General features: G+C 40.2%; 1 protein-coding gene across 16 annotated transcripts in view; it reads left to right on the top strand.

Moving 5' to 3' along the window:
• Window positions 1–17,592, top strand: part of PIGG (phosphatidylinositol glycan anchor biosynthesis class G (EMM blood group)) — a 245,345-nt gene that overhangs the window by 49,173 nt on the left and 178,580 nt on the right. For 12 of the 16 annotated variants that reach the window (XR_010468870.1, XR_010468868.1, XR_010468867.1 and 9 more), the window contains 2 exons: window positions 1,763–2,072; window positions 11,684–11,847. Coding sequence is in view for 3 of the 16 variants with exons in the window: in XM_065045595.1 (XP_064901667.1) it covers window positions 1,763–2,072; window positions 11,684–11,847 (474 nt within the window). In the remaining 13 variants the exon portion in view is untranslated. The remainder of the gene's footprint in view (window positions 1–1,762; window positions 2,073–11,683; window positions 11,848–17,592) is intronic. The other 4 variants (XR_010468873.1, XR_010468874.1, XR_010468872.1 and 1 more) reach the window with 1 other exon arrangement.

Here is a 17,592-nt window from a genome sequence, read left to right as displayed (position 1 = left end):
ATACTGACACAAACAAAAGAATAGCAGTGCATTTGCTGAGAAATTGGGTTTTTTTAGTTTGAATTTCCATCAACTGGTTAATTTCAGTTTTCACATAACTAATTTAATAGTGGCAAATGCCCAAAGCTATTTTCTAAAGTTTTACTTCTGAGTTGCATGAATATATTTGAATATATTTTTTGTAATGATTAGATCAGAATTACCAGAGATACTAAAAAAAGGCACCGAGTTCCTGCATTAGCCAGAAACACAGAAATTCTCAAAACTTTACTGTTTTGTAATTTTGCCCCTAAAGGAAAAAGCTTTATAAAGGCTTGCTATTTAAGGGAATAAAATAGTAAAGCCCCCCTTTGTATAGACCATTAGGTATGAGTTTAAACTTTTGAAAGGTAAACCACAGAACAGAGCATTGTGTTAAGGTTTAAGAAGGCCACATCACTATCATGTGGTGGTTTTGCCTTTTTTCTTGGTTCTGTGGGTGCAAAAAAACACCTGAACATGTAAACACCATTCCTTATTATTTCTCCTTTTTGGTTCTCTTTCCTGTATGTAGAAAAAAAAGACTGAATTCAAGATCACTTATTAGTAATTATTTGAGAAGGAAGGTGACCTTCTGAAGACTGAAAAAATAATTGAAGTTAAAAGGATAAATTTGCTTTTACAAATTTTTACTATTGGTGTTTTCTGTGGTCAGCTAGGTACACTAGTTACACTAAGTGTAACTATGCTTTTAATATTTTTAGTGTCATGGTCTAATACTCCATGTATTATTAAGCTTGGATGACTCAGTCCTCACTTTTGTGTGAATTATATTAGCTTCATAGGAGACCATGTTAATTCACCACTAATGTATAAAGTGACTGGTAATCCCTAAGGGATATATTAAATTATGGATAAAGTGTGTAGATAATGTTTTTTTAATCTTTTCGAAGATCAAGTAGATTTATAACCACAAAAATTTTATTTAACCTGATTTGGTGAGTTCATTGGATTATTGGTATAGCTTAGCTCACACTGTGTTCTGTCACTTCTTTTGTTCGGTAAACACGAGTATCAGCGCATTCTGGTGGATATCTGCTCTCACTTTCTTTGTCCCTAGGGCCTTGCACTTCTAGAACAGCAGATCACAGTTTTTAAGCTTACTGGCTCTTGTCCTTTTCAGCTTTTTGGATGAGATGAATTTGTAGGTGCAATGAACATAGCAGAAGATGTTAATTACACTTGCTACTTAAAACATTTTTTTATAATGTTATTGCCCAGGAATTTGAAAAATGTGTGCAATTACAAGGAAAAATGTGCTGGTATAATCCAACATATCTGTATATCTGTGCAGCTATATAAGGTGAGAAAAAGTCTGAAGTGTTCAGAAATTTCAGACTACAATAAGGATCTTCAGGTACTATCACTGAATAGTAATTAAAAAATTATGTTGGTTACATTAATTGGCATATAACTTTACTTTTGTATTTTAGGTTAGTTTAGTTTTTAGCACAAGCTGTTTTCTTTGCTAAAGTTGGTTTCGAGGTGTTATAATTTAAATATGACCCAATTTTAGAGTTTTTGTATTTGAGAAAGCTCTCTCATTAAATTGGCCAGTACTACCCTTAGAATTTAACCTGTTTGACAGAACTGCATTGGTTTTGCACTTCTCTTGAAAGACTTTTTGATATGTGCAATAGATATTAGTAAGTATCTCATCTTTCTGTTGTTTATTTATTAATTATTATTACTTTTTTTTTCTTTTTTTTAATTTCCTCTTTAGGGGGATTACTGAAGCTCGTTTTGTTTATGTCTTTGTTCTTGGCATAGTCTTCACTGGCACTAAAGATATACTAAAGTCACAGGTTATTTCTGCAGACTCCAGTGTGAAGAATACAGGATTATGGGAAGTTTATAGTGGACTGGTTCTGCTAGCAGCCCTTCTATTTAGACCTCACAACTTACCAGTCTTGGTGTTTTGTCTGCTGATTCAGACAATTATGACAAAATATATCTGGAAACCTTTGAATTGTGATGCAACACAGATTACTATCATGCACTACTGGTTTGGCCAAGCTTTCTTTTATTTTCAGGTAAGCTGAATACTCTCCCTGCTACAAGGGTGGGAGCGGGAATGGGGTTCAAAAGAAATATTGTGCACTGTGAGTAAAATACCAACTAAATTTTAGAATGGAAAAGTTTACTGAGTTCTCAGAAAGGTTTCATTTCTATCTCTGTTATTAATGTGTGGTGGTGTTTTGTTGTTTATTTTCCCCCAGAATCAGGGAAAAGATACATACCGTGGTAACTCATCCTCAATATAGATATCTGAAAGTGTTAAAAATATAGGATACCTATACCAGGAGTGATCTTGGTCTGTTAGTGGACCTCCTAAATAATGTTCTAGTGATAATACATTTAAAAATTTCAGCTGAGTTGATGAATACCGATAAAAGACAGACAGCTTTTTGTCCCTGCTTCTTGAGGCCTACAAAACCTTTAAGAGTATCACAATAGGTCTACATGCAGTTTAAGACTGAAGGGAAGTTCTGTGACAAAGTATTTATCTTATGAGAATCAGAACTAATTGCCATTCTTATTATATCAAATGGTATCTTTTTTCCTGAGGAGCCTCACTGATTTCAGTAACATAGTTCTCTGTATTGTAAATAAGGTTGCAATTCCTCAAAAACTTTCCTTATCATCAAAGCTGGAGAGGTTTTTTCTACTGCTAATAATGTTGGATACTTAGCATAGCAGTCTGAAGAGGGCATTTGTTAAGTTAGGCATCTGGTTGTTTCTGGTTTAGGAAGAGACGTTTTCTGATTTGTTGCAACATTTCAAGGAGAGATCTTGTTTGCTTTAGTTTTGAGACCTGGCGGTGGATGTTAAAACTGTGGTCAAGCTTAGAGTACTTGCTACTCTGTTTCTGATCCGGTTAGTACTGACTGACTGTTGGCTTGACTTTTCTCTGAGAGTACATGTCAGGATAGAAAATTGTTGATGGGGATAAGATCATCAGAATTCTTCCCTTCCTACCCAGTTTTCCAGCTCAGAGGATGTAACATTTCTTAGTTGAGTGGCTTTTAAAGGTTTTTGGATGTTACTGTTCAGTGAGTCAGCTCTGATTACAGACTTCTGAGAGCAGCCCCCAGTGGGGCTTGCAAGAGGCTGAAGGCAGGACCCTCTCAGTACTGAGGTACCAAGCAAGAACAGCTGCCAGAAATTTAGGATTTTATTCCCAGCCTACCTACCATTATTTATGGAAAAGGGACTATAATAAGGAATAGTTGAAATGTTTTCATAAAGCACCTATTTTCAGTGATGACAAGTTCTTGGTACAGTTGGCTGAGAATTTCACAGAACCAACAAATCACAAAAGAGTTGAGACTGGAAGGCACCTCTGGCAGTCATTCAGTCCAAACTCCCTCTGTGCAGTGGCAGGTGAGCCAGATCAGGTTGGTCTGAACTGTGTCCAGTCTGATTTTAAATACCTGCAAGAAAGAAGACTGCAGCCTCTCTGAACGGTTGGTTCCAGTGCTTTACCACCCTAGCCAGTGGTGGTAAACTTTTTCTGGTCTTCGAACAGAACTTCTTGTATTTCAGTTTGTGTGCATTGCATTTCATTCTTTTGCTAGTCACTACTAAGTGGCTGAGAAGGTCAGAATCTAGCTACATTTTCTTTACTCACCCTCATGAGGTATTTATACACATTGTTATGATCCCTGCTGAGCTTTCTCCTCCTCGGAGTAAACAGGCCCAGCTCTTTCAGATAGATGTTTATATGACAGATGCTTCATTCCCATCATCATCTTTGTGGCATTTCAGTGCACTTTATTCAGTACAGCCATGTCTTTCTTGTGCTGGGGAGCCCAGACTGGATCTCACCACAGCTCAGCAGAGGGAATGGAGCATCTGCCTCAACCAGCAAGTGATGCTGTTCCTAGTGCAGTCCCAGGTGCTGCTGGTCTGCACAAAGGGCAAATGACTGGTTGACAGACAACACAGTGTCCACCAAGACACTATGTCCATCTCTGCCAAACTGTTTTTCAGAGAGCTATACCCCAGCCTGAACCAGGGCATGGATTTATTCCTCTCCAAATGCCAGACTTGAGATTTTCCTTTGCTGAACATAATTAATTTCTTGTCAGTCCATTTTTTCAGCCTGCCAGGGTGCCTCTGAATGGCAGCGCACCCATCCTCTGTGTCACCACTCCTCCCAGTTCTGTATTGTGTGCAGACTTGCTGAGGGGGCACTGTGGCCTGTTGTTCAGGTCATTAGTGAAGATGTTAAACAGTATTGGTCCCAATGTTGAGTCCTGGAGTTGATTGCAGGTGACTGACCTCCAGGTGGACTTTGTGCTGCTGATCCACAACTATGTGAGCCCAGCAGCTGAGCCAGTTTTCAGACGACCTTACTGTCCACTTTCGTAGTCTGGACTACATCAGTTTGCCTGGGAGGATGTCACAGGAAACAGTGTTAAAAGCTTCCTTTCATTAGATACGTGTAGCCCATGTATCTTTGGCAAATACGGAGATGGGTTTTTTGCCCTTCATAATTTGAAAGCAATTATCTGATGTGCAAAATATTACTGTAGAAAAGTAGAATGGTCAAGCTGGTATCTCATAAGATTACAGAGGCTAGAAAGGTCCCTCAAAATCTAAGTAATGCTCTCTCTTGAGTTGGTAAATTTCTCCCAGTTTATTCTGATAATAGGTTTTCCTGTCTGGGACTGTATAGCCAAGGATGGATGAAGCTTCTTCCAGAAATTATGTTTAGTTTCATGCTCTTTGTATGTAGGTTTGCTCACTGTATAGCATTCTGATCTGCGCTACCAAGGGAAAATAAAAAGTCTGACAACCTATAAAACCCACTTCCTTCATTAAACATTCTTCTTGGATATATTTAAGCTTCTCCTTCCCTTTCATTTGAGTGCGTAGCCTAGAGCATTAATGACGTGTTACAAGGGAAAAACTGCTCAGTTTCTGTAGCTTAAAATCAGGATTGAAGTGTTTTATTGATTTATTAATGACACATAATTAACTGGCCATCCTATATAATTAATAATGGCACTTAGTTAACTGATGGTCACTGAACAATAGATGCAGGATCCATACCAGATATACAACAGGTGAATATCCACCAATTTCTATGCAATTTTGCATACCTGATTTGAAAAAGATGCAGTCCCCATCCATGCACCAGGACTTCTCTCTCACAAACTCACAGAGAGAACCTTTCCTTCAGGTCTATTACAAACACTCTCTTCTCATGGCAATGCAGGTTCCCCTGTTTACACACACTCTAGTGATGGATGCAGGCAGTCAAGCTTTAAGTGTTTATGTATATCTCAAGAGTACCATAGACGACTGACCTCAGGAGAAGCTATAGATGATTTTGCATGGTTATGTACACTTCCCAGTTCTTACTTTAGTGATGGAAGGTGAAACTCTGAAAGTATCCATATTTTTAACTATGTGGCTTTCTGGTTTAGTAACTTTTTTTTTCTTTTTTTTTTTAATAAGCTATTTAATCTTTTCCCTTCACCTTGTGGGGAGAAACAGGAAAGTCTTTACTTGGTGATAGCTTTCAAATTCCTTCCTTGCTTCTATGCCTCCTAGTGAAGATACACCATTTTTACTAAGTAAGCTGCAGGTGTACCAGATTTAGCAACTACCTGTCTTGGCCATGGCCATCAACATTGAGGTCTTAAATTTTGACTGACTTAGGAAAGGGTTGTATTTCAGACAGAGTATGTATCATTTGTTCTCAAATACTGAATAACCAGTAAGGAAGTACAACTAGGCTGTTTCTGCTGGAGAAGTCCAAGTTCTCAGCTTCAGTATTGACCTCTGTTCAGCCTGTCTTGGTGCCAGCTAGCAATTAATTTTCTGCTTCCAGAGTAAGATGATATCTACACTTGACTGCTAGGGGACAGATGTGAAGGAAGCACAACTATATTAGTAGACATAATGTGCAGAGCTCGCATAGGTTTAATGTCTTCCCTGACTTATTTCCCCAAGTTTTGTGGTTACTAGAGCTACCACTATTCAACTTGCTGGGTTCAGAGTAGTGCTAGGTTTTAATTCCAGACAGGCAAGAAGAGCTAATGTGGCATAAAAAAATCATAGCAGGTTTATGGTTGAAATACGTAAATTGGAAAACACTGAAATTTGTTGTTGATTTCCACCAGATTGGATACTAAATTTAAACTATGCTAGCTAAATAGGGCAGAAGAAGAGGAATATCAGTTAAATAGAAAACCCTTCAATCTGGAAATAGGAGGGAGATTTAGCAAACTACTTTTTGCACATGTCCAGGTGTGATTATGAGGGGAATGAGACTTCTTGCCCTGGCTGCTGAGCTTATATTAGATCATGGTAGACAGGAGGGTATGTAATGACAAAACCAGTAACTCTGTCTTGCTAAGTGTGGAATGTAAGTTATGGCCTTCTGAATATGATCATGACTAAAAATAGCCTTGTTCAGGATAGCATATTTAATGAATGAGACAGTGTTCTTTTGAAAAAATATTGTAGAATCCTTAAAGACTTTGTGGAAGTATAGCTGTGAAAATCCTAAGTATATAGAGGAAGCAAGGTCCATTGGAACAGATACTATTTTTTATTAAGCAGCTGGCATAATGTATGAAATTGGGGGTAAAAATGAAATGCCTGCGTGTGGAAACTAATATTTTGATATTAAGTAGAATGGGGGGCAGCGGGGAAGGTTCTGCATTCTACACTTCATCCACACCAGGGCCCTGAGTACATCTACTGTCTAGGTGTTTAGTTTAGCAAAGTACAAGGTCATCTTCTTAACTGAGAGGAGCTTTGGGAGATAGCTAAAATGAAGGGCCTGGCCCTCCTTTCCTTTGGGAGATGCTTTTAGTCTGATGCTTTACTGGCTGTGCTGTGTCACAGCTGTATAAGCAGGTGTATCTGTGTGGGTCTTGTACCTTCTTGATCCTGATCTGGACCCAGTGGTTGGGCTTCCTGACCTAATTTTGGACCTGACTTGTAACTATAGACTTGCTGTGTGATGCCTGGAGTGCATCTGGCCCTGATCACTGTCTCTGGATCTGTTACTTACCTGGACATGCCACTGAGTATTCCCAGTCCTCTTGACTTAGTGCTCTCACCTGCCCTGTTTTCCCCCATATTTCCCACCTTACTTTCCCTTGTAGAACCAGGTCGTTGCTGCTCTCTGACAATATGAACCTAGAAGGCAAATTTATTAAACAGTTATAACTTACATGGGAAGACTACACGTTAACTCATTTTTCCAGCCCTTTATCAAGATCTTTGTGAATTGTATGCAGTGGAAAAGGTTGCTCGCATAGGTCATGCAGTCTTCATGGGATACACCCATGAGTGCTGAGAGATGTTATTGCCAAGCCACTCTCCATCATCTTTGAAAGGTCTTGGAGAACAGGAGAGGTGCCTGAGGACTGGAAGAAAGCCAGTGTCACTCCAGTCTTGAAAAAGGGCAAGAAGGACTACCCAGGAAACTACAGGCTAGAAAGCCTCACCTGTGTCCCTGGTAAGGTAATGGAACAACTTATTCTGGACATATTTCCAAGTATGTGGAGGAAAAGGAGGTTATCGGGAGTAGTCAGCATAGATTCACCAGGGGGAAATAATGTTTGACCAAACTGATAGCCATCTATGATGGTATGATTGGCTGGGTAGACAAAGGGAGAGCAGTGGATGACTTCAGCAAGACTTTTGATACCATCTCTCACAACATCCTCATAGGCAAGCTCAGAAAGTATGGGTTGGATGAGTGCATAGTGAGATGGATCATGAACTGGCTGGATGGCAGAGCTCAGAGGGTTGTGATCAATGGTGCAGAGTCTGGTTGGAGGCCTGTAGTTAGTGGGGTTCCGCAGTGGCCAGTGTTAGGTCCAGTCCTGTTCATCCTGTTCATCAATGACCTGGATGAAGAGACTGAGTGGACCCTCAGCATGTTTGCTGATGGTACCAAACTGGGAGGAAGGGCTGACACACCAGAAGGCTGTGCTGCCATTCAGCGACACCTGGACAAGCTAGAGAACTGGGCAGAGAAGAATCTGATGAAATTCAACAAATGCAAGTGTAGGGTCTAGAACAGCTTAGGGCTTGACCTGCTGGAAAGCAGCACTGCAGAGAAGGACTTGAGAGTTCTGGTTGACAACAGGTTGACCGTGAGTCAGCAATGTGCCCTTGTGGCCAAGAATGCCAACGCTATCCTGAAGTGCATTAGGAAGACTGTGACCAGCAGGTCAGGGGAGGTTATTCTCCCCCTCTACTCTGCCCTGGTGAGGCCACATCTGGAGTATTGTGTCCAGTTCTGGCCTCCCCAGTTTAAGAAGGACAAGGAACTGCTGGGAGGGAGTCCAGTGGTGGGCTACAAGGATGATAAGGTGTCTGGAGCATCTTTCTTGTGATGAAAGGCTGAGAGAGCTGTGTCTGTTCAGTCTGGAGAAGAGAAGGCTGAGAGGGGATATTATAAATGCTTAGAAATATCTGAAAGGTGGATGTCAAGATGATGGGACCAGACTCTTTTCAGTGGTACTCAATGATAGGATGAGGGGAACGGGCACAGACTGAGGCACAGGAGGTTCCGTCTAGGTATGAGGGGAAACTTCTTCACTCTGAGGGTGCCAGAGCACTGGAAGAGGCTGCCTAGAGAGGTTGTGGAGTCTCCTCTGGAGACATTCAAGACCTGCCTGGACACATTCCTGTGCGACCTGCTCTAGGTGAACCTGCTTTAGCAGGTGGGCTGGACTAGGTGATTTCCAGATGTCCCTTCCAATGCAAACCATTCTATGGTTCTGTGATTCATGCTTGGAGGTTTTCAGAGCTTGGCTGGATAAAGTCCTGTGTTGTTTATGTGTAGCTGGTTAAAAGCACTACATTTTTTTTAGTCTTTTTTTAGTAGTTAGGATTTTTGCTTTGTTTATTGCTTCGCATAAAGTGATGAAGAGAAGCAAAGTTAAAAATATGCCAGTGTTGTCAAACAGACAGGAAATTAATACATTTAGTCTACTTATTTGTCAGGATAGTAGTGCAAGCTTAAGAACCTCCTGATGTATTTTTCAACAAGCTTGAATGATACATTGTTTTCTCCTAATCTCTTGAGTTCTCCACATCTTAGAACTCACCATTCACTTCCCAGAAGTATACTGTATCTTTATCACTGCTACTTGCCCTTCAAATGCGGTGACAATAGAAATAAATACCTTGATTGTTTCTATCAACTATAGCAGCTCCTAAGAAATATTTACAGCAACATAATTTTTTTTGAAATATTTTAGTTACCTTGGATGAAAACTTATAAATGAACAAAAATTCCATGTATTCATTTATTAGTCTTGTGTTTTTTTGTTCTCATCTTTAGAGCACTGTATCTGCAGAAGAGCAGAAAGAAAATACAATCTCAGAACCTTTAAGACTTGTTTATACTTTCTGGTATTTTTATCACTGGAGGAGAACAGAATAGATTTGTACATTTTGGAATTCATTTATATCAAATTCATCTTGCCTTTATGTAGAGAGATGGACTGAGTGACATTTTCAAGTGGCTTATAGCTTTCTCGTTGCAATTTCAAAACATTGTAGGATAATTTTTATTGGAGAGGACCTCAGGAGGCCCACAGTTCATCCGCATTTTCAGAGCAGCATCAGCTGTGAGGTCAGACCCGTTTGCTCAGGGTCTTCAAACCTCCAGGGATGGAGACAGCAGAACTTTTCTGGCCAGCCTTTTCCAATGACTTCATTTGTTCACCTCAAATTATTTTTGTCAAATAATTACAATAAAGTCCTCATTCTATGCTTGTTTATAGAGTTCCAGTTACTAGAAAGGCATACAATTATGTGAAGGGTTCAGTGGAAGTGCAGTAACAGTTTGCTGTGTTAAATCAGTCATTAAACAAGTCAGAAGCGTATCAGTTTTGTCTTGCACATCTATACTTCTCAGTTCAGTGAAAGTCATTGAGATACTGCAGGTAATAGCTTGTATTCAGTGAGTGATGTGGTATCTGAAAAGTTTTCAGATAAATATTGCAGCTTTGAAGAGGGTTTTAGATTCTTTTCATTACTGTCTATGGAGGGATTCTCCTCTGTTACTATAGCAAATATGCTGGGTAGCAGTGTTCTTATATTTATGCCTCATTGATCTAGATCATGATGGTTTATCATGGAATGGTTTTATGCAGTAGTGCATTGTCTCCTATGACTTTGTGCCCTTATCACAATAAGCTATTGCACTGTTTCAAATACTTGAGCGATACTTTAAGATAAATCAGACACTCTGAATTGTCAGTTGTCTATGTATTGTGTGGAATATTAGAATTTCATAAGCTACAAAAATTGAGTTCAAATATATGAATTAGTCTTGGAGAAAGATACCCAAGATGAAATAAAAATACTTCTTAGTGCTCAGCAGGGTTTTTCCAATAGTACCTGTCGAGTCATCCATGAGGCTCAGCAGACTCCTGGTGAGAGTGGGGTGTTTGGACACTTAACATCCAGTGTGGTTGGAGTTTTAAGTGTGTGGATCCAAGTGTGTTCATCCTTCCTCTCCTTGTTCTACGGTTACATCACTTTAAACAAAGTCAAAGATAGCTAGAATTAAACCTGTGGGAAAGGAACCACAGAGAATTTGGGGAGAAGGTGGAAAGCTCTGTTCCTTCCTCCTGGTTCCCTCCTCTGCCCTCACTACTTTCCTGAGGAGATGTCGAGGGTTTAGATTGTGGGGTGACAGTAAAACCCTGGCAGATGTATTGTTAACCTCCTCTCCCCGCCACTTCCCCTTTTGCCCCTCCCTCTCCCTCCTTCCCACTGAGGACAGGCGATCGGGAGGGAAAGAAGGACAGAGAGAAGAGAGCTGGAAAAGTAAAAATGTTTTACTAATGCTACTAATAAGAATAAAGAAAATAATACAAAATATACAAAACCAATCTTGAAAGTCTCAGCAACTGCAGAGCCGGCACCCAAAGTCCTGGATTGGACTCTGCAGCCAACCGGAGCTGGATTCAGTCTCTAGGCCTCAGTTCACAGGGACGACTAGCAAGATCCTCTCCTAATGTCGGCCATAAGCAGAAAGGAAAGGAAGGCAAAAGGGATGAGATCCTCGTGATCTCCCACTTTTATATGAAGTATTCATGTGAATGGAATGTTATACACAGTTGGTCAGTTTCTTGGTCACCTTTTTCTCATTACCCCTAGTGAGGTGTCCATCCATGCTTATCAATAACTTTGCATTCCATTGCTATGTTTACCAAAACATATATCTGGTTCTCCAGGAAAATGTAGCGAATATGAAGGCTTTAGCTGATAGGCAAAATTCACTAAAAGAGAAACTTGTTTTTTAACAAAACCAGAACAGGAGAGTACATGCATTTTTTTCAGTACTGTGACCAAGTGTAGCTGCTTGCTTTATACTCTTCTGTGATTTATTAAGTAACAGGCATGTTAATTTGCAGACAAAATAAGACAAGCAAAAGATCCTGTTCATGCCTTCAGTAGTCTGTAAGTCCTAAATAGGAACTCTTGTATGGTAAGCTGCTTTATTGAAATTCCAATGTAATGAATATGGCTGTACTGTAAAGTGGCTTAAACAGTAAGTCTTTAGCAGGCACAGTAATTAATATTATTCTAATGTATTCTGAATGTTTCTTTGGATATATTTGAATCTTTGCTTTTTTATTCCTATTTTCAGGGAAATTCAAATGGCCTTGCTACTGTGGATGTTACAGCAGGTTTTGTGGGACTAGAAAGCTATGTGGAAATACCAGCTGTCTTCCTTACAGCATTTGCAACTTATGCAGGACCTTTGCTTTGGGCCATTCATTTGTTGTGCTACTTGAGCTCTGAAGACAGCAGGTAATCATGTTTTGAACTGAAATAATGCTTCTCTATGTACTATAAATCTTATCCATATAGTGTATACCTTTTCAAACAAATAGTTTTGTTCACTTTTTCTTTTTTTCCTTGGAAGTTAGTTTTCTATTAAGAAAATGCATGTTCATTTTTTGGTATGAGTTTGTATCACCTCACTCTCAGTTTCATTTTCTCTGCAGAAGTTTTGCACTGGGAATATATGTGTGTGTTTTACTAATTTGTTTCTTAATGAGTTCTCAGTTTGCTGATCTAAATTATTTAAAATTTTGTTATGTTTTGTTGTAATAGAATGTGCTGTCTAAAAACATTCTACTTGGGATCGCCCAAGTAGGAGATGTGAAAAGGACTTTTAAAAGTAATAGAATTCAGAACATTACCTCTTAGTCTGAGGCCAGCTACACAGAAGTCATCTTTGGTCTTACATAGACTGATACTGTTTAAGTACTGGTCTTCAGGTATAATGCCTCTGAAAACCAGACTTTTCTCTGTTCATTCTGCTATTTTTTTTTCTTCAGGAGGAGAGGATGTGGAATACACGAACTATTAATGTCTGAATTTGCATAGCTGCAGAAACCCCTTTCTTGAATTTTCCTTACTACCTGGTGTCTTGACACCAAACTCAGTTTTAACTCTGTTTTTAATGCTCCTCAGTTTAGCTTTTGTTACTGCTTTACTCCATCAGTACCTCCCCCCAATATCCAAGCTTTTCAAGTTTTCTCTATTCTTTCAAGTCTCTTTAGAAAGAGTTATCATGTACATGTAAAAAGCCCTGCTTCTTGTCTTCTAGTAAATATGTGACCCATGACCCTGGGTTTTGCTTACATTCTATTAATCTACTGTTTATCCCAATTTCTTTATCCCACTGCCTTGTTTTGTTTAAAATAGTGCTGAAACTGCAGAAGGCAGAGGTTCAGCTGCTTCATGTATTTTCTTAAATGTATGCAAGACTGAGCTTTTTAAAAAAACCTTTAGAAGCTTTACAATGTTATTTTTAAAGGTTTCTTATTAACTGTTTTATAAGCAATGTGCCCTGCTCAGTGAAATTCAAACCCTTTCCTTTTTTTTTTTCATGTGGTCCTGAGCTCAATATGAAGATCCTTTCCCTGCTTCCTCCAAAGAGGAAGGTCTAAAAGAATCCAGCTGCTGTGTTTTTTTGGAGCATGCTGAATGGGTTCCATCTGGTTTCCACAGGATGTCAACAGGATTCCTGACCCATCCTAGTGCAGTCTTGGCTGAGTGGGTGTTCCCGGAACTGCTCAGCAGTGCCATTCTTAGCAAAGTCCATAGCATCCTGCAGTCTATTATAGAGCTGTTGCATCTGAGGGAGTTGACCTGGACAGGGAAGTCTGACTTCAGTGCTAACTATCCAGCTACTATTCCAGCCACCTAGATCCCCTGTAAATTATAGTTGCATCAGTTGGGTTTGCTTACCAAGAGCCTCTTCCTGGAGTTCTTAGAAACTGAGATCCACTGGGCCACCATTTCCTACGGGCAAGTACACATGCATACCCTTCCTTCTCAATGCACTTTGTCTTTCTGAAATCACGGAATACTTGAGTCTGGACTCCAACCCTCTTGTCCAAAGGAGAGTCAACCAGAGCAGGTTCCTCAGGGCCATGGCTAGTTGGTTTTTTTTTGGTATCTCCAAGGATGGACACTCTGGGGTCTTCTTAGGCAACCTGTTCCAGTGTATGACAACCCTTGCAGTAAAACAGTTGTTTTGTTACATTCAGGGGGACTTGATTGTATTTCAGCTTGAGTACATTGCTTTTCATCCTTTCACTGGGCACCACTGAGAAGAGTCTGGATATATCTTCATTCTGTCAGATATTTATGAACATTGGTGAGATCCCTGCTGAGCTTTCTCTATTCAAGGCTAAAAAATTTGCACTTTCTCATCCTCTCATTTTATGTCAGACACTACAGTACCTTCATCACCTTTGTAACATATCAGTGGACTTGCTCCACTACACCCATTTCTGTCTTGTACTGGGGAGCCCAGAACTGGATCCAGAACGCCAGATGTGATCTCACCACAGCTGAGCAGAGAGGAAAGATTATCTTCCTCAATGTGCTGGCTCTACTTTTCCCACTACAGCCCTCGGTTGGCTCAAGGGAACATTGCTTGCTCATGTCCAACTTGTTGTCCACCAGGAACAATCTATGTCCTTTGCCAAGCTGTTTTCCAGATGGTCATCCCCAAGCCTGTCCTGGTGCACGGGTTTATTCTTCCCCGAGAGCCAGATTTGACATTTTCCTTTGCTGAACTTAATGAATTTCTTGTCAGTCCATTTCTCCAGCCTGCCAGGGTGCCTCTGAATGGCAGCGCACCCATCTGCTTTATCAACCACGCCTTCTTAGTTCTGTATTGTGTGCAGGCTTGCTGAAGAGGTACTCTGGCCTGTTGTTCAGGTCATTAATGAAGATGTTAAACATTATTTGCCCTAGTGTCAAGTCCTGGAGTTGATTGCAGGTGACTGACCTTTGGGTGAATTTTGTGCTGCTGATCCACAACTATGTGAGCCCAGCAGCTGAGCCAGTTTTCAGACGACCTTACTGTCCACTTTCGTAGTCTGGACTACATCAGTTTGCCTGGGAGGATGTCACAGGAAACAGTGTTAAAAGCCTCCTTGTGTCGTGAAAGTGCATTAAATACATGTAGCCAGTGTATCTTCAGCCAATATGATAAGATGGAATAGAAGATGTTTCGAAATAATACATTTGCTGTGGAAATATAGTTGGAACTCCTTAAACAATTTGCTTCCATCTTATGAAACATGTGAAACTAGAAAATATTTTCCTCACATGGAAAGTTAAATATGTTCCTAAAATAATTAAGTGGCATGTGATAGACGGTGATATGGATACTGCTACCATTTTTAGTTCTTCAGGCTATCCTAAGAAACTTGGCAGCTTAAATTTTATGGGATTTTCACAGACAAAAATAGTAAGAACTCTTTGGTTTCAGTCTCCATGGAAACTGTGCAATAACTCTTGAAACTATTTTTGAGACAGGGCGTACTGATTAAACTAACGCCTAAGCTTAACCAAGTATTCTGTGTGTGACGTGCATAAATTGCAGAGAGCACCTGATTCATGTAAAGGGTAGTTTTGACCGTGACCATTGTATTGCTGTGACATAAAGTAGAACTTCAGGGTTTGGGATCCTTAAGACCAAGAAAAAGGCTATGTTGTTGGATAATCTGACCTCACTGTGCAGTAAGCTCCAGATGGATTCACTTTTCAAGCTCCTACCCAAACAAAATTGTCATGTGGGTGATGTTCACAGTGTTGTATAATTACCACTCTTTAGCTAGGCGTTGTGGTAGGTTTCAGATTACTTGCGCATTGGAATCTGTGCTTTAAGTGGTTTAATGAGTCAGATGTCAAGCTGAAGTGGTGGATGTGTCCTAGCATCAGAAGGCTGCATGCTTATTGGCTTTTCTTCCTTAGTGATCAGAATTTCTAACAGTGCTTTCATGTTAGCAAATGGCTTTCAGGTGTTGAGAATGGAAGTTTTACCCAATGGGAGGGTGTAAATAGTTGCAAATCTTTCAATGTTATGCTGCAATTTTGTTAATGTAGAAAGCTGGTACAGCAAACTAAAGTTTTGCTGCGAATTCTTTTATAATGCTGATCTAAGGAGAATTACAAAGGCATGCTAGTTAAAGGAATTTCAGCAGTAAATATCAGCTTTTCCCATCTTCAACCTAATCTGTTTAATTGATTGAGTCCTCCATTCACAATCTATGTTAATACAAGAATCCTTTTTCTTTCTGACAACCTGGACATGCGGTGAGTGTTTCAATATAGTTTTTTTTTTTTTTTGAGTCCCAGTTAGAAAGTGCAGCCCTCCTTAAAGGAACAATCCAAACAATTTTCCCTGAGCCCTCTAGTGTTGTACGTAAGTAGGTTGTAATTCTTCTGGTTTCACTCCATTCTCTCTTCCTTAGGTTAAATAAAGCTGAAGAAGTCTTTACAACTAAGTATATACTGCTACTGCATTCTCTAGAATGCTAATACCTGTTATCTGTTGTGTTTGCCAGCAGTCACATTGTCTAAATAAACTAAATAAAACACATAGAAGAAGGTATCTACTTGTTTGTTGACACGCATGGAAATTTGGAAGTTATTTGATAAGATTCGAATGGGTTTTATTGCCACAAGCCAGAGGAGCGTTTTATTCACTTAAGTATCTCATGACATGCTCTCACTGCAGTGATGACTAGAGATTCCTCTTAGACATCATTAGTGCTCTCTGATGGATACCTCCTCATTCATTTGTCATGTTGGGGAGACACTGACTTTTCCAATGAGGCTTTCTTCAGGCAGCTATGGATCTTAGTGGCTTAGGTAGAGGCAACTTAGAGTAAGCAACTCAGGTATGCTTTTTAATTTTTAAGTGGTCTATCACTTTGTGGGTAATCTTGAATTGAAAGTGCTCTGAAATTGCTTTTTATTTCTGCCCAAGTTCTGATTTGAGGTTTTTATGGTTAGGTTGTCTTCCTCATCTTGCTCTTCTGGTGTTGTTCTTCTTAAGTTTTGTGTCTGTAAGTAATCTTCTGGTAGTCCTTCTTGTCATTAGGGAACCACAACTGTTGGAACTTAACAGAACAAAGCTAACTTGCATCAGAGTTTTCAAATTTCATAGGCACTGGGGTGAAATAAAAGGAATTTTAGTAAATTCTGATGAAAGGGGTGAGGTTAGTCTGTACGGACATCTAAGAAGAATTCTTTGATTGGTCCATGCAGCTGTTAGTAGAGGAAGGACCCTAAAGCTTGGTGCTGCTATAAAATGAAGCTACGCTTTCCTGTGTCCTTCCCTCTGTCTCTCACTCACTGTCCCTCATTCTCTCTTGCTTGCTATCTCTCTCACTCACTTGGTATCCCTCTCTTTACCTTGTTTGGTACCCCCCAGTCTCTCTCTCCTGCTATCCCCTCACCACCACTGAGGACTGCTGGACACACTTTATACATGTTTTCCATGTGCATTGCTTCTCACTTGTGTGTGCTTTGCTTCTCTCTCTCTCACCCTTCCCCATTTTCTTATGCATTTCCTGTCTTGTCACAAAAATTTGCAACTGGCCCATGCCAAATGAGGAGAGGGGCAAGGACGCAAAGCATAGAATTATGAGAGTTAATATTTGTTCATGCACATGAGGTGTCGCAACCAAACTAGGGTACCCTGAATGTGGTTTTATGCAGGGTTCTTATATCTTTGCTCATGCCTTGCTACCTCTTGCTCTCTCTCCCTCTGTCTTGCTATACACCTGTCTCCCCCCACCCTCCAAGCAATTCCTTTCTCTCTTGCTTTCTCACCCTCTCACAGGTGCTTCCTTTCCTTGTGTACTTTTCCCATCTCTTATGCGTGGGCTTTCATAATCTTTCATGTGTTTAAGTTCCCCGTCTCTTTTGTCTGCAGGCTTTTCCCAACTCTCATGTGCGTGCTTCCCAGCCCTCAGGCACATGCTCCCCCTCCTCGCATGTGCTTACCTCTTTCTCATGGGCTTCCCCACTCTCATGCTTGACTCCCCCGTGCATTTCTGTCCCACTCATCTTTCTGCCCTTTTGTAAGCATACTTCCCCCATCTCATGCCTCCCCATGTGCTTTCCTCCTTAGCTGTTTCCTCCCTCCCACTTCCACCCTCATGATCCTCCATCACGCTTTTCCTCTCCCTCATGCACACTTTCTCTCATCATGCTTTCTCCCTCTCATGCATTCTCCCT

Source organism: Columba livia, chromosome Z (genome assembly GCF_036013475.1).
Source record: "Columba livia isolate bColLiv1 breed racing homer chromosome Z, bColLiv1.pat.W.v2, whole genome shotgun sequence".
Classification (NCBI taxonomy): Eukaryota; Metazoa; Chordata; class Aves; order Columbiformes; family Columbidae; genus Columba; species Columba livia.
This window is presented reverse-complemented; position numbering and strand designations above follow the sequence as displayed.